This window comes from Xiphophorus maculatus, chromosome 13 (assembly GCF_002775205.1).
Source record: "Xiphophorus maculatus strain JP 163 A chromosome 13, X_maculatus-5.0-male, whole genome shotgun sequence".
Taxonomy (NCBI): Eukaryota; Metazoa; Chordata; class Actinopteri; order Cyprinodontiformes; family Poeciliidae; genus Xiphophorus; species Xiphophorus maculatus.
The window spans coordinates 24,998,154-25,020,791 of record NC_036455.1 but is presented as its reverse complement, the minus strand read 5'-3'; the positions used below and the strand labels follow the sequence as shown (position 1 = coordinate 25,020,791).

Below are 22,638 nucleotides of genomic sequence, written 5' to 3'. Positions count from 1 at the left end.
ATCTTGGTGTTCTTTAGTAGTAATTATCTAAGTCTACTCTCAAAATAACTTTTTTTTATTTTTAAAAACATTTTTTGCATTAAAAACATTTTATTTTTGCTTTTATGTTTTTACGGTTTAGGCACATGACATCATTGGAATTCAGTGCTGCTCACATTCCTAATGCTGTTTGGTGTTCCCTATAATTGAAAAGTCACTGTAGTGAAGGGATGTTAGCTGTTGTACTTTTTACATTTACTTGTTTATATAAGGTTTAGACAACATGTGTTTAGAAATGTCAGAGAACAGCATGACAGCCTTTCTGAAGTATAACCCAACTAACAGAGATAAAGCATTTTTTACATAGAAAAGTTAAAAATCCTTACATCCAACTCGCACTCAAACAGAGCGTCATCCAGCAGTGTGACTTTGATCTGCAGTGTCTTTGGTCGACGTGGAGCTCTGGGTGTCTTGGCCTCCTCCTCTGTTGTCTTCTCTTTATCTTCCTTACCCCTTCTTTCAGAACCAAATTCCTTCTCTTTGTCCTCCTCCTTGTCAAGAACCACTGCCTCTCCCTTTTGGTCATTCTTCTCCTCCACCTTTCCAATCATGTCGTCAGTTGCATCTTTCTTTTCAGCCTGAAGAGCCTGACAATTTAATTTTAATGATGGTACCACACTCTGTTCTAAATTCTTTAAGAATTTGTTTGGACAGTAGGCAGCTTTACATTTGTCTTTAGGGGCTGAGTTAAACTAAACTAATAAAGTGTAATAGGTGAACATATAGATACAATTAAGCTTATGGCTAATAAGATGCATACTTCCTCCAAGGAGTATGTTTCTTTTTCTTATTTTGGCAGAAACGTATATTGTCACATTTTCTAAAGGAGCCAGATAACAATTAATTTAGCTAATAAATCAGAAAAACAGAAATTAATTTAAACTTAAAGTGCTTTATAAGTTTTGTTTTATGAAAGTTAAATGTTTCAGATGAAACTAATTTTATGTTTAGACAAAAAAAAACTATGTAAAAACAAGAAACAAATTTTATCACAGGGAAAAAAGATATCCAAACAAGCTGGTCCTACATAAAAAAGGAAATGACTCCAAAAGCTAATAAGTGGTTGTGCCACCTTGGCAGACACGACTACCATCAACAGTTCACTGTTGTGTAACAGACTCATTGCCAGAATTAATGCAGTGGTGTGTTAATTCTGGCAATACAGTGGTGTATAAATTCTGCCACTGCATGGTTTTAGTATAAGTGAGCAGTTGCCACTCCATGTCAAGGGGAGTCCAGACTTTGACTAGGCTAGGCCAATCCAAAACTCTCTTTTGTTTTTCAGAGATGGATGTTTGCCACACTAAATAAGCTACATAAGTCAGAATTGAATGCCAAATCTTTTCCTTCAGAGTTTTCTGCTAGAGAGCAGAATTCATGGATCTGTCACAAGATCCTGACGCAGCTAAGCAGAATCACACCATCACTCTATCATCACCATGTTTGATTAGTGGTCTGATGTTCTTTTTCTGAAATTCTTCACGTGTTTTACTCCACCTACAAAACGCAAACAAATTCTCCAAAAATTCTAGATTAGTCCTATCAGCCTACAGAATATTCTCTAAAACACCTGTACTGTTTTATGGAACTGTGAAACCATTAGATCAATTAGTTCTGGCCTTTCAATTTCCCCGTAGATCACATTTTTGTCCAATCTGGTTATTTTTATTATTGAGTCATGTAACAGTGTTCAACAGAGGTAGGGGAGACATGTCCTGCTTTAAATGTTGTTCTGGGTTCTTTGTGTGACATCCTGAATGAGTTATCAGTATAGGTTCTACCCTGTTCGATATTGTCTGCAAAGTGACAATGAAACCCTCAAATTGTGTTCATAATTTTACAAGGGTAGGGCTGGTTGGAGTAGAACCATTTGATCGAGAAACTAAATCATTATAAAAAATTGTTTTGTTCCTTATATTAAAAATTAAGATCTAAAACATCTGTAAGACAGCAAATGCATTTTTACAGCTTACCTGAACCTCTGCACTGCTGACTGAATGTTGGTCCAAGGCAACCTCTCCCTCTATTTTCAATTCAGGTTCAGGATCAGCAATAGGAGCTTTAGCTTCATCTTCCTCATCCTCTCTCTGTCCTCCTTCACTGTCATACTGTGAACGCCGTTTAAGGAGGGAAGAGAAGAGGCGAGAGAGACCACGGCTGGTAGAATTTTGATTTTGAGGCTGGAGGTTGTCATCCTCATGACAATGCAGCTGAGAATCTTGGCCAGCTTCTTCCTGCTGCTGCTTTGGCTTTTTCTGGTGACTTTCCACTTCATCTGTGGTCATGGCAACAGCTGTTAAATTACATAAAAGTATGAAATTAAAACCAACAATATTTATAAGATAAAACATAAACATACTAAAATTAGTTTACATCACTTTTACAGACATCTTCTAAACTCATGCAGGAGTGCTCTAATCTTTCTTTTAAGTCTTAATAATTGACCAAATTAATTAATAATATAAACTTAATAATAAGTTTCGTTTCATAGGTTTTATTTAATCGAAGATTACGGTAATCTTTATTTAATCTATTTTATACCTGACTTTCATTATGATCCTATTACTGAATGTTTGTAGTTTACCTGACAGGCAACTTGTAAACATATTTATAACCTTTAGTTTGCTGTTTGCAATGTCGCTACTACTGTAATTTGTTTGGCGGTTAATTAGGACAAAATACGTTGTTTTGTGGGCTATTTTGTCCCTATACTTTAAAATATCTCAGTTTAATTACACTTTTTTTATTTATTAAACCTTGCTAAATAGATTGGTAACGATACTATGAGGGATTGAAGCTGTGTAATAGTAATGTTAGTGTACTGTATAGAATATCCTATCATATCAGGAGCACAGTAACCTGCGCAGTTCGGTGGACACATTATGGCTGCGCTGCATTTGATAAAGTCTGTCATACAATGTATTAATACGCAAAAAAGAGTTGCGGTGATTTGTTTGTAGATGTCTGTGTTTAATTTCAATAAAAATCTGTTTTCCCTGTCTGATACCGTTTTATTCTTACAAACACCTCTGTATTTAAAATACTTTTAAAAACGTAGGATATTCGAATAAAAGGATTAGTGCATGCATCTATAGCTTTTCATTTTAAATGGGTAGGATATTCAGATAAAGGAAGTGATCTTCTTGTGGTTTCGTCATGTATATAAATTGTTCCAATGCTTTGCTAAGCATAACTCTTAAGCTTCCACTTCAGTCCCGTCACTCAAATAATGTTATCCAATATATTTAACATTAACACAACTATAACTATAGTTTTCGGTTTGTAAACATGACGGTAGCAGTTTTTTACGGTGGCCCTGAGGTGCAAACCACTACAACATTAACGAAAACACTACAACATTAACAAAAGCACTACAACATTAACGAAAACGGAAAGAGTATGTCCCAGTCGGAGACCTGAGAAATCGCTGACAGTGCTTTTGAACAGGAAGTTATCGCTTGAACGGGTCGGCCCGTTGTTGCGATACGTTATAGCGTCCTCCATATTGAAAGTGGCTTATCTACCAGCAAGCTAATACAAGTAAATGGACCGAACTTCGTAAAGTGCCATTCTGAAAAATATTTCAAGTTAATGAATGCCACTGACACAATCCTATACATTATTATATAGGAATGGGGAAAAAAAGCAAAGGACTACGTTTCAAACTTTTTGATGTGATTATTTCATTGTTTTGGGGCACAATAATTACAGCTGATTCTGATAAATCGTTTTTATTGATGGACACACATACATACATTTACAGTGATGTATTCATGAACATATTAACACAATTCCATAATTCAATGTGCATTTGCTATTTCAAGATATGAATTAAAAAACATAACGTAAAGGCAGTGGGTCCACTTTGTACAGTAAAACCGTTGAAACTAGTCCACACAGCAGGTTTTCTCCACTGCCACTTTCAAGATGGCAGTGACGTAGGTAGGACTCAGCGAATACGTATTCATGCCTATTGTCCAATCAGCGATTTCTCAGGTCTCCAAATGGGACATACCCTTTCCGTTTTCATTAATGTTGTAGTGCTTTTATTGATGTTGTAGTGTTTTCGTTATACGTTAATGTTGTAGTGGTTTGCACCTCAGGGCCACCCACCGTAAGTTTTAGTGTAGCACCGACAGATAGACTTAGCTATCTATCCGTGATACGGTAGGAAAATCTGACGCGGTAGCACTGATAGTCAGAACACCTGTTTACAAAGACTCGAGGTGGCGGTGCACGAGGTGCTGCGACACGCTGCATGAGCTGGGGGTTTCGGCGCGTGTCGCTATGTGTCCGCTTTAACGTGCACTGCTGCATACCTGGTTCAACACATCAACAATAAACCTAGCTTCAGCAGTTGCTAGCTGCTCCAGGCTCTGAGCTGAAATATAGTGTCAAAATTATCCAGATATTATCCAGATATTATCCAGATAGTGTCAAAATGATCCGATCGCTATCCGTGGTGCTGAACTGCTTTGAGTTTGTGTTGTTTCATCATTAGTGACCACGGAACCTGATGTTTCTGTTGTTCTCTTGGTTTGCTATACTTTATGTCTGTTTTATGGACTTCAGAGTCGCTGTCTGTGGTGGTGAAGCTTGTAAGCCCTGCTGCTGCAGGCATGTCTATGTTGTAAAGTTATATTATGAGCTTTATTATTTATAAAGGGCCCGGTCATTAGCCCCGGCCCAACGGTGACTTGTTCCGCTAGTGCCGAGAGCGCTGTAATTGTTAAACAATAAAATTAATCCTCAGAACTACAACTTGCGTAATTATTGTGTACACAGTGTACACTGTAAAAAAAAGTCCGTACATTTTACGGTGAAAAATGGTAATATACCAGCAGTTTCTGACCGTAATATCCAAAACATCTTATTAGCGTGGAAAATACATGGAATTACTGTAAGTCAACACTGTAAATAAAGTCCATAAATTTCACAGTTAAAATATTGGAAAATATCAAAAGTTTCTGACCGTAATATAAAGAAGAACAACATTACCGAAGAAAATACATGGAATTACAATAACTCAATAAAAAATTATTTCAAGTGATTTTGACGGTCATGAAATGAAGAAAACACAGAAATCTATTGTAAATATCTAAGTAATGGTAAAATTCATATAAAAAATATTGTAATGTTGCTAGCAGCTAATTACCCTAAAATTAACGGTATTAATCAGCCAAAATTACAAATTTTGCTGATGTTAATATTAATGATGTAAAACCTTAAACCAGACTGCAAAAATAATTTACAAAGAATAGAATGCTGGTGTGTTATTTTGGTTTCTTTTCTTTTTTAATTATTAAATGTATAATGCCTTTCATATATCAAACTGAAATCTCAAAGGGACACCAGGGATGGAGCTGGCGATCCACCGATTGTAGGGCAAACTCCTACAGCCGATGCCACCATCATTTATGAGAGGATTTGATTAAATGATGTATTTGAGATTGTTTAATTTTATGTCGCCCATTGATTTGTCATACATTAAGAGAACTGTATGTTAGGCCCTGCTGCTTGGACCAAGCTTAGTTGGTTTCCAAATGCAGCTTCCAATTCAGGAAATGGCTAAAGGGCATTTCCACCTAATTTTTCACTATGGTCAGCATCTTTAATTTACTCTAGCTAAAAAACAATAACACCTAGACTCTTCAAACCTGGACTGGGTTATTCTCAACTAATAGCAGAATATTTTAAAACCAAGTGTCGGATTTGAGAAACCTTTATCTGATTTGTGAAACTTCAATAAAGAGCTATTCTAGTGTTATTTAAAAGCATAAAAATGGTGAAATCAACTTTTATTAGTTGAGAATAATCTGGAGAGTTTTTCATTTTGTTATTGTGTTAAACAGCATGGTTTACAGTTAATGGAGTTACTGTTATTTGTCATGTAAACAAAGAATTATCTAGTTTGTATTTCTGCTTGATCCAGCAGCATCTGCAGCAAGATTCTTTTAACTCTGATCCTACAGTTGAGCAATGCCTCAGGATACTGTGGTGTCCTGAACTCACCACAGTATAGTCCCAGTGCACTAGCTAAGGCTGCTAACTAGCAAGTGCTAGATCATGGTGCTGAGAGCCCTGTAGGCCTGGTCCTTATCAGGATGCGGCTAGTCTTTGAAATCAAATTTCTGCTATTTTTGCGCGTTCAGAAGGAGAAGAAGAAGGACAACACATTTCTGAATCACAGGTGAGCTCCTTTCACAGTTTAACTGAAGTTACCAACTTTAACCAACTGATAAAGAAATGTTTCCCTGTAATTTCTGAGCCACACTGCATTAATTAATTAATGCATTGCAGCTAGACATTTTTGCTGTATGGAGCATTTAATGCTAACTTTCCCAGAAGCAACACTTCCATTAATGTTTCTGTAGGAACAACTGTATGGATATATTTAGATGCTTCAAATATTATTTCAGGTCTACTTTAGATTGCGTATGCTATATATATATATATATATATATATATATATATATATATATATATATATATATATATATATACATATATATATACAATATAAAGTTATTGTTAAGAGCTGTGAAGAGCTCTGGGTAGCAAGCTCAGAAAATACATAGTTGAACATCTATGAAATCCTGACTTGGCACAAAAGAGGAGTATCAACCTGAAATAATAATATTAATTTGAAAAAAAGTGTCCAGTGAAAACGTGTAAGATAACAGTCAAGAGAAAAATAACAACAATAATGGCTAATAGCAATGCTAACAAAAAAGCTGAAAAGGTTCTGCTAACACACATCTACATCTACTGACAGCCACAAAATATGGACACCAATACCAAAGGGCCTAAAAATGCCTTAACATCATGGTGCACACCCCCAGTACCACACAAGAAGACATTGGGAGACGAGGTGGTTAGTTCAAATCCATCTAATGCCAAGATTTTAGAAGCAGTTGAAAATCTACAGAAAATGATGCTGAACTTTGGTGAAGAAATTAAACGGAACATGCTCTCCACTGCAAATATAGCTAAAGCGGTGGAGTTTAGCAGCCCCAAAATCCAAGATTGTAAAGCTAGAAACGAAAAGATGGAAAAAGAGATAACACAACTTAAAACCACAAATGCGAACTGACAAAGAAAGCCCAAGCTTTAGAAAGAAAAGCTGAATAATCAGACCACTATAAAAGACGAAGGAAATTTGTATATTAATGGCTTAAAAGTGAAAAAAGATGAAGACACAAGACAGAGAGAGCTCAAAATCTGATTCGCTGAGGATCTCACCAAAGAAGATTGGGAAGCACGACTGGCTGTGTGGCCCAAAGCAAGCACGGAAAGCTGGGATAAAGGCGGCGTTTAAAGATTCATACGCATTTATCAATGGAAAACGAATTACTTTTCCGGGTTCAGGTAATTTTGTTATTTTAAGAGTTTTGTTACCTACACTTCAATTTCTTCTCAGGTACTTGTGCATATGTATTAATTAGTTTTATTTTGTAACCAGGTTGCTGTGTATCGCAAACTTCTGCCCAGGTCCCTCTTGAAAATGAGATCTAGATCTCAACAGAGTTTAACTGCTTAAATAAAGGAAATTAAAAAAAAAAAAGAAATAAAAAAAGCCCATCCAAGTACTGTTCAGATGTTCTTCTTTTTTTATTATTATTCATTTTCTATGTTTAACTTGATAAGTGAACTTTCACTGTTAATAATAAGTGAACTTTGTGAATTCATTTTCTATGTTGAACTTGATAAGTGAACTTTTCACTGTTAATGCAAGAGGCTTGAGAGACTTAACTAAAAGGAAAAGTTTACATTTGTTCTGTAACATAATATTACAGGAAGCTCATTCAAAGCATGAAGACAGCAACTTTTAGTCTAAACCACAGGTGTCAAACTCCAGTCCTGGAGGGCCACTGCCCTACAACTTTTAGATATGCCTCTGCTGCACCACACCTGAACAGAATAATTAGGTCATTAAGGCTCTGGAGAACTGATCTACACAAGAAGGAGGAAATGAAACCATTTCAATCCAGTGTTTTGTACCTGTGGCACATCTAAAAACTGCAGGATACCAGCGTTGAGGACTGGAGTTTGACACACCTGGTCTAAACAATGGGGAGATTAAGCTTATTTTTGTCATGACTCCTTAAGATCAGCAGGGGTCGCTATTCTTCTAAATAGCAAAATTAACTTCCAGGGTCAGATAATTTAAAGTAAAATGGATGAAAATGGTCACTGGTTATTCCTCAATGTCTGTTCGGATAGCATCCTACTTATTTTGTTTATATATTTATATATGGTTACAATAATCTAAACCAGAACAAATTATTGCTAGAGAAACAAATTATTTTGTTCTTGTTTATGTATGCACGTTTTCTCTGTCCTACTGATTTGCTTGTTTTCTTATTTTTGAAAATCTGTTTGAAATAAATAAATAAAATCAAAGTTATGGATCAGATGTTGATCTAAGTATGGATCTAGATTATAAAACTAGAAATGAATTATTGCTTTGTGATTTAATTACAAATTTGGTCAGAATTGTTCAACACAGAAGAAAAATAGTGATATTTTCAAGCTCTACTTTGCACATCTGTATTTCTAGCTGCATGTTGGTTTGCATTAAGAGTTCTGACACTGAGTTTAAGCTCTAAAAGCGGCTTTAAAATTAATCTGGCAGTGTGTGGGATTAAAGGCTGTTGTGTGCAGATGTGGAGGCTAGATGAAGCCGGCTGTCTCATAGTTTGTACTTTGTGATTCACCAGGTTTGTACCTCTCCTTCCCTTCAACCTTTCTAGGCACTACGTACTGAAGTACTAAGTTCTAAAACGTTCTAAACCAAGTACTTGTGTTTAGAAAGGCCAGTGAAGGTCACCGTTTACTACACCTCAAGACACAAGTTGTTCACAACAGGCAATTTGCATTCAGTGTATTGACTAACTTAATTTTTAACCTTTAAGGTCTGATTAGGTTCAATTTTTTATTTTTTTTATTTTGTGTTTCTTTAGCTAATCTTTGTCCTAACAATCATCATTAAGCAAAGCAGTGCTGTTGTTGTGTTGGATACTACTTCGCTAGATTACTCAAGGTTTTCTTACCAGGATTCAGGCTTCAGGATTCAGTTTACTGTGTATTTCTTACACAAAGAAAAACTGTGATTCTACCAGATGTGCATATACATGTTGTAAAAAATCTGAAATAAACAGTTTCTGCAATGAAAGTAAAATAAGGTAAACTGCATGAAATGAATATGCTTGCCAAATAACTACTATGTTATTAGTAGTTAATACAGTTATTTGTAACCATTAAGAAAATGGTTGGCTTCCATTTTCTTAAAAGTTCTGCATTCCATGCATGGATAAACTTATTTTTAAAGGAATATATATTATTAAAATATATTATTTTTATTAAATATATTTAAAAACCATTTAGTGTCAATATGATTGATAAATAGCCGAATGACAATATCCTCTACAATAAATTCACATTTCTTAGCCTTCTATTTCTCATTTGTGTTTTCAGTAGTCGGTGACTCTTGAACACTATTAGGTGTGGGTATTTACTGCAGGGAGATTTCATCCAACAGACTGCAGGACTTACTGGCATACAAATTCCAATTTGCAATAAAATAGCCAACAATTGTGCTCTAATAATAATAATAATAATAATCATCATTATTGTCATTATAGAAACCATGCAATAAAATTACATGGTTTATAACGAAATTGGACAGACTGTAGACAGTCCTTCGAAAAAACAGATACCGTGATGATTATTTAGTCACAGAGTCCTGCTGTCAAATCATTTTTGTTTCCAAAGCTTCATCTTCATTCATCTTCTTTTTCTCAACATAGCAAACCTGCCGCTACCCAGCCACACCCCCAAGATCATAATGTTGCATAGCGCTTTGGAATATGATGTCACTGTTGTGGATATAGTCTTTGGCGCAGTGGGTGGTGGGATAAGACTGCCATCTTGAAGGCCATAAACATAACAGACGAAAACCAAACTTTCCCGGAGATTTTTAAAAAATCTAAGTAAGCTAAAATAATTTAGCAATGGTACGAAGTTGTTGTGTTGTTGGATGTAATGTGGTGGTGATGGCAATAGCGCTAGGATCGGTGGATCGCTGGTTCAATTCCCGATCTGCCCGCCCTTGTTGTTTGATCCCTGGGGAAGACACTTCACCCACCTTACTTGTCTGCTGACAATCTGACCGACAAAAAATTGCAGCTTCGCTTCTGTCAGCCTACCCAAGGGCAGCTGTAGCTACAATCCATCAGATAGATAGACTGATATCATGTCATGACTATGTTGTAACATGGTTGATCAGAAGGCTATTAGAGATCAGTAGCACACTGCTGGCGGATGTTCAGTGTAACACAGAGCAGAAAGCTGAGGTTGACGTTTCTCCCTTCTCCAGTGGGTGGCACAGGTTGCTACAGTCGATAGTGGCCACACTGGCACACCTGCTAGAAGGAAACAAACGCACCCAGTACAATATTTCATTCTACTGGCTGAGAGGTTGCCAGGTCACGGTGCATTTTTGTTCCAAAAGCAAGCAGAAAATGTTTTGTAAGCAAGCAGAGTTCTGCAAGTGGAGATTTACGCCGAGCAGAGACAAGCTCTGAGTGCAATAAGTTTTGAGTACAAGCATTAAAAGTTTTGAGAAGAAAGACATGAAGTCCTGCTTTCAGACTGAAAATGTGTGCTCTCGAATCATGGCTGAAAAATTCCCACATCATAGTTCCTGCTAAGTTCATAGAAGTGGGTCAACCTAGTTTAGGTTGGGTTTATATTTTAGCATAGTCCGAGTTTTCACAGAGGGGACATCAGGGTTATTCCATTATTGTGAAATAAACTGATTAAATGTTCTAGTGTTTTACAATAGCAATACTGATCTGTGTTCTGATCAGGGGTTGCATTTATTTTGAAAATCCTTTAACTGTATTGTCTCGGTTACATCTTGCGCACCAACATTGAGCCCACAAGAAGCAAAATGAGTAAGAAACATTTTGGAAAGTTTCTTTGCGAAGGGGAAAACCCCAGAGAAGAGACATGAGAGTGGCTTTATCCCAGTAGGTTATTCCCACATTCAAAGCCAGCTCTGCATAATCTGCGGCGACCGGCTCGGTAATGAAGCCTTCAAACTGCTTCGCCACTTCAAGAGACCAAGCACCCTCTGCATAAGCATTTGGGTGTCATTGTGTGAGGATTTGTGTTTTCTGTGTGTTTATTTATGTTACTGTGTTCAGTTGAGTCTCTGTGTTGTCCCGTCTACACCTTGATTGCTCCCAGCTGTGTCTTTTGTTCCCTGATTACCCCCTGTGTATATAAATCCACCCGAGTCTCTTGTTTCTTGTCGGGTCCTTGTCTATTCTGTCGTGTCGTGTCATTGTCTTTGTCTACTACCAGACAAAAAATGACAAAAGGTGCGCAAAGGCTAGGTGCTCAACCAGAGATTGAGATTGCTCACCTGTGGTGCATGGATTTTGTAATCTTTGTCATATTAAACCATCATCAACAGCTCAGCAACCTGGGTCTACAGTGTCTACCTCACCACCTCTCATCCGCACTTTAACACATTGTCTCTCATCACTTCCAGATGGAACAGTCTTGTTGCAGAAAAACAAGCTCAGGGCCCCATTGATTTGTCATTATTGTGAGTTAAAATTTTGATGAAAATAAAATGTTAGTTTTTGTGGCGCATCTGTATCTTATTTTGAAAAGATGTGTAAACGTTGCCATAACGACCAGAGTCAGAGAGCGTTAGGGCAGTGGACGAGATGAGAGGAGCTTCTGAGTCTTAAGTCTGGTTCACACAGCATGATTTGAGAATTGTAGGCAGATTTTCTTAACCTCTGTCACCACACGAGCCAATAAAAGTACAACAGGTTCGATCGGTTCGTGCGTCCGACAGGAGCAGCTTTTGTACACATGAACCGATTTCACTCACGAACATCCCGGTTCCTGAAAATAATCTCGTAAAACATCCTCCATACCAAACGTGAATTTAGAGTAAACAACCACGGATGATGATGTAGAAGCAGTAGAGATAGTTTGTGGACTCGTTTTAAAAGACCCAACAAAAAGAAAAGGCATTGGATAAAAGACGGTGGGAGCAGCCGCTCTATTTGCTGCACTATGGTATGGAGGTGAGATGATTTTTTGTAGTTAACATTTTTCTTACACTGTGTTTAGACTGTTTTCTGTTCTGTCGTTTCATTTAGTGTCACCAATTAATTATATGATTATATATTTACTGTTTTGAAGTTTACATTGAAAACAATGACTACAAAATAATAGATAAGTACACTAATTTTAAAATCTTGCCTTGTAAACCAGGCTTTTGTACAAAATAATGTTTTTTCGAGTCACAGCTGTATCGTGACTAGTGTCAGGGCTAATCCCTGGTTGAATGAATAAACTTATTGTTATAACTGTCAGCTTAATGATAGCTGAAAAGTTACAGGGTTTATCAACTCCGTTAGCAATTTTGCTCCAGTTCCTCTCCTTATCATTTTTGTTGATATTCCTTGTATGAAATGTTGAATAAACATTCATGTTGTTTCGACATATCATCTCTGATGTCCACCGGACTCTCAATTGTGTCATATCAGCTGTTGGGATTCCTCTCCGTGCTTATGTCACTGCGCTTTCTGATTGGCTACCTGTCACATTCAACAGCGTTCGCACCCAGTCAGGGAAAACCACACGCGCTATAAAAGAGCCAAAAAAATCCAACATGATGAATATGTCTGATTTTAGATCGGAGCAGTCCTGATGTTCTACTGACTGGGCCTGATCAGTCGTAACTCATCACGCAGGCAGGATGATCTGTTCCGATTATCGTAAGTGATAATCTTAGAACTCAGAACGTTCTAAAATTGTTGTAAGGGGAAAATTGGGGCCAAAAATTTTAAATTGTGCCACATGAACTAGGCATTAGAGGCCACACCAACATTCAGAAGCCTTGTCTAACGTACCCTCAGAACGTTATAGCATCGTTTAAGATTTGCAATCATGCAGTACTGCATGATTGCGCAGTGTGAAGGAAAGAGGAGATAAGCTACGCACACAGGCTGTGAAGTGAGATGCAGGTCTGTTGTGGCTACTCTTGCATCATAATAAGAGTAGCCAGAGTAGTTGCCAAACTACCAGCCAGAGTAGTTTGGCAACTACTCTGGCAAAAATGCCAGAGTACTGTTTCAGGAGGAGGTTTTCGACTCACTCAAAATAAAAAGCACTCGCGGAGAGTTTTCTGGTTTCAAAAAGAGTATTTTCTTTACTTACAAAAATAACAGAAATATTCTCCGAGTTTACTTCATACAAACAATTTTAATATAAACGTTAATTTTATAGTAGAAAAACTGTTTCACTCCTCACTCCTTCACCAAACAATCAGATCAATCACAGCAGCTGCTTCTGCTTGTTAATTAATTTTAATTGCAAAATATACTTCAAGCTTAAAAACATACTGTAGTACTGTAATGTACTGAATGTTTTGTTCTTTGTGTGGGAAATGTCTGAGCGTCTTTTGGTGTTGAATCCTAAAACATACAGCGGCGTTGTTGGCTGTTTTTGTCCTGCTTTTTTGGCGCTTCTCTTTGCACAACCTCTGAATCTACAAATTATGGATCTGGTGAACTGGTCTCTCAATGCAATTGATACAATTTTCTCAACAAGACTGGGCAAAGGACAGCCTGGCAGGATACATCCTGGATTTATTTGGATTCATGATAACAGGATCTCTGGACTGGGCATGTCAACAAATTTGTGATGAATTGGGCCGACTAGCGAACAGACTGACGTGCTGTGGGCGCAAGTTAGATGCGATTCTTGCCGAGATTCACAGATCAGCTGTGGACCCTAAAACTCAATAATGGGATGGAACCAATCTTGGAGAAATTGCTAGTTTTGGTCCAGCGGGAACAGCCACACTAAATTTGATGATTGGAATCAAAAGAGATGTACCGGTGAGACTGTAGGGAAGACTGAAATTTAAAATCTACCCAACCTAAAGCATATTGTGTGTATCTGAACTGGCTCCCCTGTGTCAGCTTTGGCTGGCTGGCTAGCTCAAATCTCCTGGAAGATATCTAAACAAAGACGCTCCTTCCCATCTCCTCTCCCTTTCTGAAGACATAAGTGCAATTGTCAAGCACTTGCTCTTAGATAATACCACAGTATCAGAGACTGTGCCTCAATTGACTTACTGCAAACACATCTCGTGACCACAGTTACACACTCCCTAACCTCACTGCCTTTTGCTGGCTCATGTTTGAATGTTGCTGTCTAAATGCCGCTACATGTGCCTATTTTTTCTGATATGTAATTTATTTGCCCTGTCTGTCTGTTTAGTTTATTGCTTTTAGAAATTGTGGAGTACTCATTATCTTAGACCAAAATTTAACTACTTTTATAAACTATGAAGTACTTATTACTTTAGACCAACATTTAGCTTTATACTTCTAATATTGGAGCAAGACCTAAAGAACTCCTATTAGTTTACAAATCTAGAACAAACTAAGAAAGTACCATATACTTAACAACCCAGAACAAGAATCAAACATGGAAAACCAACATTTAGCTTTATATTGTACAAATCTAGAACTCAACCCAGAACAACTGGAACAAACATTTAGTTTCATACTAAAAAACTAATCTTACCAAACATGGAGAGCCATCATCTAGTTTTATCAGAACAAGAATCCAGATCAACTAGTTTAGAAATTATCCATCCATCCATCCATCTTCTTCCGCTTATCCGAGGTCGGGTCGCGGGGGTAGCAGCTTCAGAAGGGAGGCCCAGACTTCCCTCTCCCCAGCCACTTCTTCTAGCTCCTCCGGGGGAATCCCGAGGCGTTCCCAGGCCAGCCGAGAGACATAGTCCCTCCAGCGTGTCCTGGGTCTTCCCCGGGGCCTCCTCCCGGTGGGACGTGCCCGGAACACCTCACCAGGGAGGCGTCCAGGAGGCATCCTGACCAGATGCCCGAGCCACCTCAACTGGCTCCTCTCGATGTGAAGGAGCAGCGGCTCTACTCTGAGTCCCTCCCGGATGACTGAGCTTCTCACCCTATCTCTAAGGGAGAGCCCAGCCACCCTACGGAGAAAACCCATTTCGGCCGCTTGTATCCGCGATCTCGTTCTTTCGGTCATGACCCAAAGCTCATGACCATAGATGAGGGTGGGAACGTAGATCGACCGGTAAATCGAGAGCTTCGCTTTTTGGCTCAGCTCTCTCTTCACCACGACGGACCGGTACAGCGCCCGCTTGACAGCAGACGCTGCGCCAATCCGCCTGTCGATCTCCCGCTCCCTTCTTCCCCCATTCGTGAACAAGATCCCGAGATACTTAAACTCCTCCACTTGGGGCAGGACACCCCCCCTGACCCGGAGAAGGCACTCTACCCTTTTCCGGCTCAAGACCATGGCCTCGGATTTGGAGGCACTGATCCCCATCCCGGCCGCTTCACACTCGGCTGCGAACCGCTCCAGCGAGAGCTGCAGATCACGATCTGATGAAGCCAAAAGGACCACATCGTCTGCGAAAAGCAGAGATGAGATCCTAAGGCCACCAAATCGGACCCCCTCAACACCTTGGCTGCGCCTAGAAATTCTGTCCATGAAAGTGATGAACAGAATCGGTGACAAAGGGCAGCCCTGGCGGAGTCCAACTCTCACCGGAAACGAGCCCGACTTACTGCCGGCAATGCGGACCAGACTCTGACACCGGTCATACAGGGACCTGACAGCCCGTATCAAAGGGCCCGGTACCCCATACTCCCGGAGAACCCCCCACAGGGCTCCCCGAGGGACACGGTCGAACGCCTTCTCCAAGTCCACAAAACACATGTAGACTGGTTGGGCGAACTCCCATGCACCCTCCAGGACCCTGCCGAGGGTGTAGAGCTGGTCCAGTGTTCCACGACCAGGACGAAAACCACACTGCTCTTCCTGGATCCGAGGTTCGACTATCCGACGGACCCTCCTCTCCAGGACCCCTGAATAGACCTTGCCAGGGAGGCTTAAGAGTGTGACCCCTCTATAATTGGAGCACACCCTCCGGTCCCCCTTTTTGAACAGGGGGACCACCACCCCAGTCTGCCAATCCAGGGGAACTGCCCCCGATGTCCATGCGACATTGCAGAGTCGCGTCAACCAACACAACCCCACAACATCCAGAGCCTTAAGGAACTCCGGGCGGATCTCATCCACCCCCGGGGCCTTGCCACTGAGGAGCTTTTTAACCACCTCGGTGACCTCGTCCCCAGAGATTGGAGAGCCCAACCCAGAGTCCCCAGGCTCCGCTTCCTCAGTGGAAGGCATGTTGGTGGGATTGAGGAGGTCTTCGAAGTACTCCGCCCACCGGCCCACAACGTCCCGAGTAGAGGTCAGCAGCACACCATCCCCACTATAAACAGTGTTGGTGCTGCACCGCTTCCCCCCCCTGAGACGCCGGATGGTGGACCAGAATCGCCTCGAAGCCGTATGGAAGTCTTTCTCCATGGCCTCTCCAAACTCCTCCCACGCCCGAGTTTTTGCCTCAGCAACCGCCCGAGCCGCATGCCGCTTCGCCCGCCGGTACCCATCAGCTGCTTCCGGAGTCCCACAGGCCAAAAAGGCCCGATAGGACTCCTTCTTCAGCCTGACGGCATCCCTCACCGAAGGTGTCCACCAGCGGGTTCGAGGGTTGCCGCCGCGACAGGCACCGACAACCTTGCGGCCACAGCTCCGATCGGCCGCCTCGACGATGGAGGCACGGAACACGGTCCACTCGGACTCCATGTCCCCCACCTCCCCCGGGACGTGTTCGAAGTTTTGCCGGAGATGGGAGTTAAAGCTCCGTCTCACAGGGGATTCCGCCAGACGTTCCCAGCAGACCCTCACAACACGTTTGGGCCTGCCAGGTCTGACCGGCTTTCGCCCCCACCACCGGAGCCAACTCACCACCAGGTAGTGGTCAGTGGACAGCTCCGCACCTCTCTTCACCCGAGTGTCCAAGACATACGGCCGCAGATCCGATGAAACGATGACAAAGTCGATCATCGAACTGCGGCCTAGGGTGTCCTGGTGCCAAGTGCACATATGGACACCCTTATGCTTGAACATGGTGTTCGTTATGGACAATCCATGGCGAGCACAGAAGTCCAGCAACAGAACACCGCTCGAGTTCAGGTCGGGCGGGCCGTTCCTCCCAACCACGCCCCTCCAGGTCTCACTGTCATTGCCCACGTGAGCGTTGAAGTCCCCCAGCAGAACAAGGGAGTCCCCAGGAGGAGCACCCTCCAGTACCCCCTCTAAGGACTCCAAAAAGGGTGGGTAATCTGAACTGTCGTTCGGCCCGTAAGCACAAACGACAGTCAGAACCCGTCCCCCCACCCGTAGGCGGAGGGATGCTACCCTCTCGTTCACCGGGGTAAACCCCAACGTACAGGCGCCGAGATGGGGAGCAACAAGTATGCCCACTCCTGCCCGACGCCTCTCACCTTGGGCAACTCCAGAGTGGAAGTATGTCCAGCCCCTCTCAAGGAGACTGGTTCCAGAACCAGAGCCGTGCGTCGAGGTGAGACCGACTATTTCTAGCCGGAACCTCTCGACCTCACGCACTAGCTCCGGCTCCTTCCCCACCAGAGAGGTGACATTCCACGTCCCAAGAGCCAGTTTCTGCAACCGAGGATCGGACCGCCAGGGTCCCCTCCCTCTGCTGCCACCCATCCCACACTGCACCCGACCCCTTTGGCCCCTCCCACGGGTGGTGGGCCCATGGGAGGGGGGGCCCATGTTTCCTCTTCGGGCTGAGCCCGGCCGGGCTCCATGGGTAAAAGCCCGGCCACCAGACGCTCGCCATCGTGCCCCCCCTCCAGGCCTGGCTCCAGAGTGGGGCCCCGGTGACCCGCGTCCGGGCGAGGGAACACCAAGTCCAAAGTTCTTGTCCATCATAAGGGGTCTTCGGGCTGCTCTTTGTCTGGTCCCTCACCTAGGACCTGTCTGCCTTGGGTGACCCTACCAGGGGCATGAAGCCCCAGACAGCATAGCTCCTAGGATCATTGGGACACTCAAACCCCTCCACCACGACAAGGTGGCAGCCCATGGAGGAGGGCTGCTTAGAAATTATGGACTACTTATTGTTATTAAATATGGGGAACCAATATGTAGTTTAATACTTTTACCTTTTTGTTTTTCTTTTGGTTTGCTTTGTTTGTATTTCATTCTAATTCATGTAAAGCAGTTTGAACTGCCTTGTTGCTGAAAATGTGCTGAATAAAATGACTTTACCTTGCTATGGTAACAAGTCTGCGTGTAACATCCTACACAGAGAGCGATAAAAAAGTGGTTTCGAGTTGTTCTTGAATGTTTTTCTGTGCTGTTTCTCCCTTTGTTTTGGCACACTGCACTAAATTATTCACACCTAAATCTCCAGGCTTCATTTAGTTAACAGAATTGTTCTACTGTGGCAGCGCAGGTATGGATGGCATGTAAAAGAATAGTCTTTTTGCCCTCTAGTGTTGTGCACATGCTTGAAACTTCCACATATAATCAATAACATCAAGGGGTGCATAGCAAAATAATTTGCCACTCTTTACTGCCATGGCCACTTTGCCCGAATACCCATCCAGTTTGGACCCACAATGAATCATGGAATAGTGTAGGCCATGAAGGATACACCTGACCCATCCTTTAAATCTGGGGAAAAGAAGGATGTATTAGTCGGCTGCATTTGGAGGACTCTTCGAATTTGGACAGGCCTTGTTGCCACACTATGATATAACCCGCCTACAAATCCGGCCTCCGAAGGATGCAACCCCTGAGTTCGGACAAGGCTGTAAACACCGGAATATAGTTTGTTTTGATCTGCGGCCTTCAAAGACTTCTTCTGAAGCGTCGCTAGCCCATGTGTGCATGTCTGCTTGTACAAGCTAGAAATTTCACATGAAAGAATTACACTGTTCTCTTGTTGGGATGAGTACAAGCGACTGTCTCCTCACCGCGCAAACTCCATAGAAATGAATGGAATGCAGTGCTGTCTCCCGTCACTATGTGACATCTTCAGTTACCTGCTGGGCTCCTGGTCTCCAAACACATAAAGCCCTCTTGCAATTTCTTTCAAAAGAAGGCATTCTTTTGAAAGAAGGCCTGCTTCTGAAACATCACGTTAGTAAAAGAAGAAAACACAATGGCATTACCAATTAGTAATGGTAGGACTTTGGTAAGAGGGTATCTTAGTGTGTACAAACAACAAGTATATTGGTTTATCGTACTAGTCTTTAAATGTGAACCACATTAAGGAGACCTCGATATTTCAGCTCGTTTCAGCTCGATTATTAGATGTTCTACTCTTAGAAAAAAAGGTGCATAATGGATAGTGGAAAAACAATTTGGGGAAGTTCTGCTCAATCTATATCAAAATACCAAACTATGTATTAAAATTCTGACTTATGAGAGTTAGCAAACACTAGCAAACTTAAAAGGACTGAAACGATAAGGTTATCGCTCCACTTTACTAGGCTTATAGAAAGCTATTCAACTTTACAAAAAAGTGGACCAGAAATGAATTTTTTTTTACCTTCTTTCTGTTAATATAACATGTTATATATTGGCTCCCATTGGCTCCTGGTAATTTGCAATTTTGGTGAAGATTTCTTCACCAAAATTAGACAGTGGGATTTTGTTTCCGTTACACAATTGTCTGTACAGTATTAAATAAAGGTACAACAGACTGCATCTGCTTTAGACAATGTGTAAAGATCATAGTTTTAAAGCAGGGGTGTCCAAAGTGTGGCCCGGGTGTCATTTGTCACCATAGTAACAATTTTGGGCGGCTCTTCATCACAACTTAAGACCAGCTTAAACTTGGTTTTCCAGGCAGTTGATGCAGATTCACATTTAAAAACAAAATTAAGGTGCAATTCTCACAGGTCAAAGGCCTTTCAAAAAAGTTAAAGGAGGTTTAACATCCATACCTTGTGGATCCATACCATACTTTGTGTTCCAACAATGGAACACAAAGTATTCATCCAGGTTTTTGCTTTAAATTTAATTTAATATAATAGTAAAAGGGACAACATATATCCTGTGATTTTTACTAAAATACAGACCTGGACAAAATCAAACAAGAGTGAGCAATAACACATAAGTAGATAAAACATAATCAACCTGAAATATTTATCAAATGGCTTGTTATTGATTTTAAATCTGACCAGACCTTTTTAATGTTGTAAATCTACAGGTAAAGACAAAAAAGTAAGTTTTGCAATTATATTTAAAAAACACAAAAAATTATGTGGCCAGTGCCATACTTTCAACCTGACATTTTTAGCCCCAATGCCAGGAAGTTTAGACACCTTTGTTCTAACGACACAAGGATGATAAAGGTGAAATAAAGGCTATAGGATTTGGGGAAAACATTAACAACAATCACAATAACAGGCAAATAAAATAACATTAAAATCAATTTAAATTAAAATGGTATTAGTATTTAAACAACTTTTCTTAATGACTTTACCTTGTAAAACGTACTGTATTAGACAACAAGATATAGACACACAGAGCCTGAATGCATTTGAATATAATTTAAACGTAAAACTTACCACAACACATAGTGTAACTATAATATGCAGATTTGGTGATCAGGCAATTGTGTGGGTCTGGGTCTAAAATCTCATCCATGAAGATGTCTACATTATTGTTTAAATCCCAAACTTAACAAATCAATGACAAAAGAAATGGATGACAGGATAAACTACTCTATACTATATATATATATATATATATATATATATATATATATATATATATATATATATATATATATATATATATATATATGTCACAACACTACCATTCGAAGAGACTAGAATGAACTTTCAGCAGAGACACTGCTGCTGGATTCACCTAATCACGTCTCCATGATTAATCTGTGCTGGAAAAAGACATCATATTGCGCCGATGTATAACGGCTTCACTACAATATCTACTGTAACAGCCATGTAAATGTGCAGACTGCTGTTGCACAGTGCGGCCTGGGCAAAACATCTTTGCAATGATGGCTAAGAAATAAAAATGGCAACAATTCAACACGTCATACGTTTTTATGACACTTCTGTTTCACTAATTTAAGGCAACATTCATATAACTGCGATAAGCCATATAGCTGTAAATCACCGCTTTGTTAGACGTTCAGTCTAGCCAATAAAAAGAGATTTTTCTGGATAAGTCCAGCGTTTATGCTGGGACAGTTGGGATAGCTACCTGTCTGCAAATGGCGCTGAATGTAATAATGTCAACAACTCACCGTCTTTGTTAGGATCATCCAGTAGAATGCAAAAAAATAAAAAATAATAAAAATCGGATCTTCACCCCTTAAAGTCCCTTTCAGCACCAGACAGTAGAGATGAAGAGTTAATACTGCAATGGCAGAAAACGAGCGGCTTTAACAAAGCGTTTGGGTATCAGGCGCGTCCCGTGTATGTATGTATGTATGTATTCAATTTTCCCTCAGTGCTGTCTGACAGGAAAGGATGTCAAGTTTACTGTGATGATGGTGCGTAGGCAACCTTCTGATGGCACGTAGGAAGCAGTGTAGTATGTGTTCGTCACTGGAGCCGGGGAGAAGGAAGCACCAGACACCTACATTGTAACTCAAAATACAGACTACAATGTAAGCAGAGAATGATATTATGAACCAGCCTGTAAGACATTACGCAGGGCAACCTCGACATTTGTCCCCCATTTTTATTGAAAGGACTTTAATAACAGAAATGCATATGTGAAAGCATCCAATGTGAGCTGTGCAGGAAGTACCCCGCTCCAATCATAACTGTAAGAGCTCATATCCAGCGAAGATCTATCATCTGTATCCAACGGCCCCAGTGCTAAATATGAAATTATTTTTCATTCAATTTCACTTAAGGAGGAAAGAATGTGCTGTAAAATAACAAGTGTATCTAAATGCACCAGGAAAGAATGTATAAATCAAGAAATCAGTGTTTTTTGAATGTTGTGTAATCAGTTGTGGCGGTTTCTTTCTGATGTAATAGGATGTTTTGTTCTCATGGATGTCCCTGGGACTGCCACATGAGTTATATCACAGAGTGGATAAGGCTAACTTTCAAAGAACATCCCGTTTTATGAAGAGATCATTGGGGATAAAAAGGGTTGCGAGATTATTTTTAAAGAAATTTTTGTATTCCCAAAAAATAAATTAAATAAATAGCATGGCTAACAGGCCGTTAAAAGTCATGAACCTCATGTCTACTTTCTGGTGCTTCTGGACAAATTCCCTGCTGCAAAGTAACATGAATGAAATGTGCAGCGATCAGTAGTTACATTCAATCAGGATATTTACTTGAGTAACCTTGTTGTGACGTGAGTGATGTCAAAAACTTAAATTGTGAAACACTATGACCAGTAATGCCACCTGGGGGCTATAGCCGCAGGACAATTCAGCTTCTCAATATTTAAAAAAGGGCTGCGCGAAGTCAGGACAATACAGAGGTGGATTTTTTTTATTATTATTTTCACAAATTTAAAAATAACCGTACAACAATAGAATATATGCATAAAAGACAAATTACAGACTGCACCAACACAGTGTGTATATATATATATATATATACGCAGTACAGACCAAAAGTTTGGACA

The 22,638-nt window shown here is 40.5% G+C and overlaps 1 protein-coding gene across 6 annotated transcripts in view; it reads right to left on the bottom strand.

Annotated features, from left to right (window-relative positions):
- The window catches only part of LOC102231998 (protein 4.1-like), a 70,877-nt gene extending 49,392 nt beyond the window's left edge, over positions 1 to 21,485 (bottom strand). For all 6 annotated transcript variants that reach the window (XM_023344486.1, XM_023344491.1, XM_023344489.1 and 3 more), the window contains exons 1-3: positions 21,290 to 21,485; positions 2,013 to 2,332; positions 366 to 626 (exon numbers count right to left, since the gene is read on the bottom strand). In XM_023344486.1, the coding sequence (XP_023200254.1) occupies positions 366 to 626; positions 2,013 to 2,324 (573 nt within the window). In that variant the 5' untranslated portion in view covers positions 2,325 to 2,332; positions 21,290 to 21,485. The remainder of the gene's footprint in view (positions 1 to 365; positions 627 to 2,012; positions 2,333 to 21,289) is intronic.
- Between the last annotated feature and the right edge of the window lie 1,153 nt (positions 21,486 to 22,638).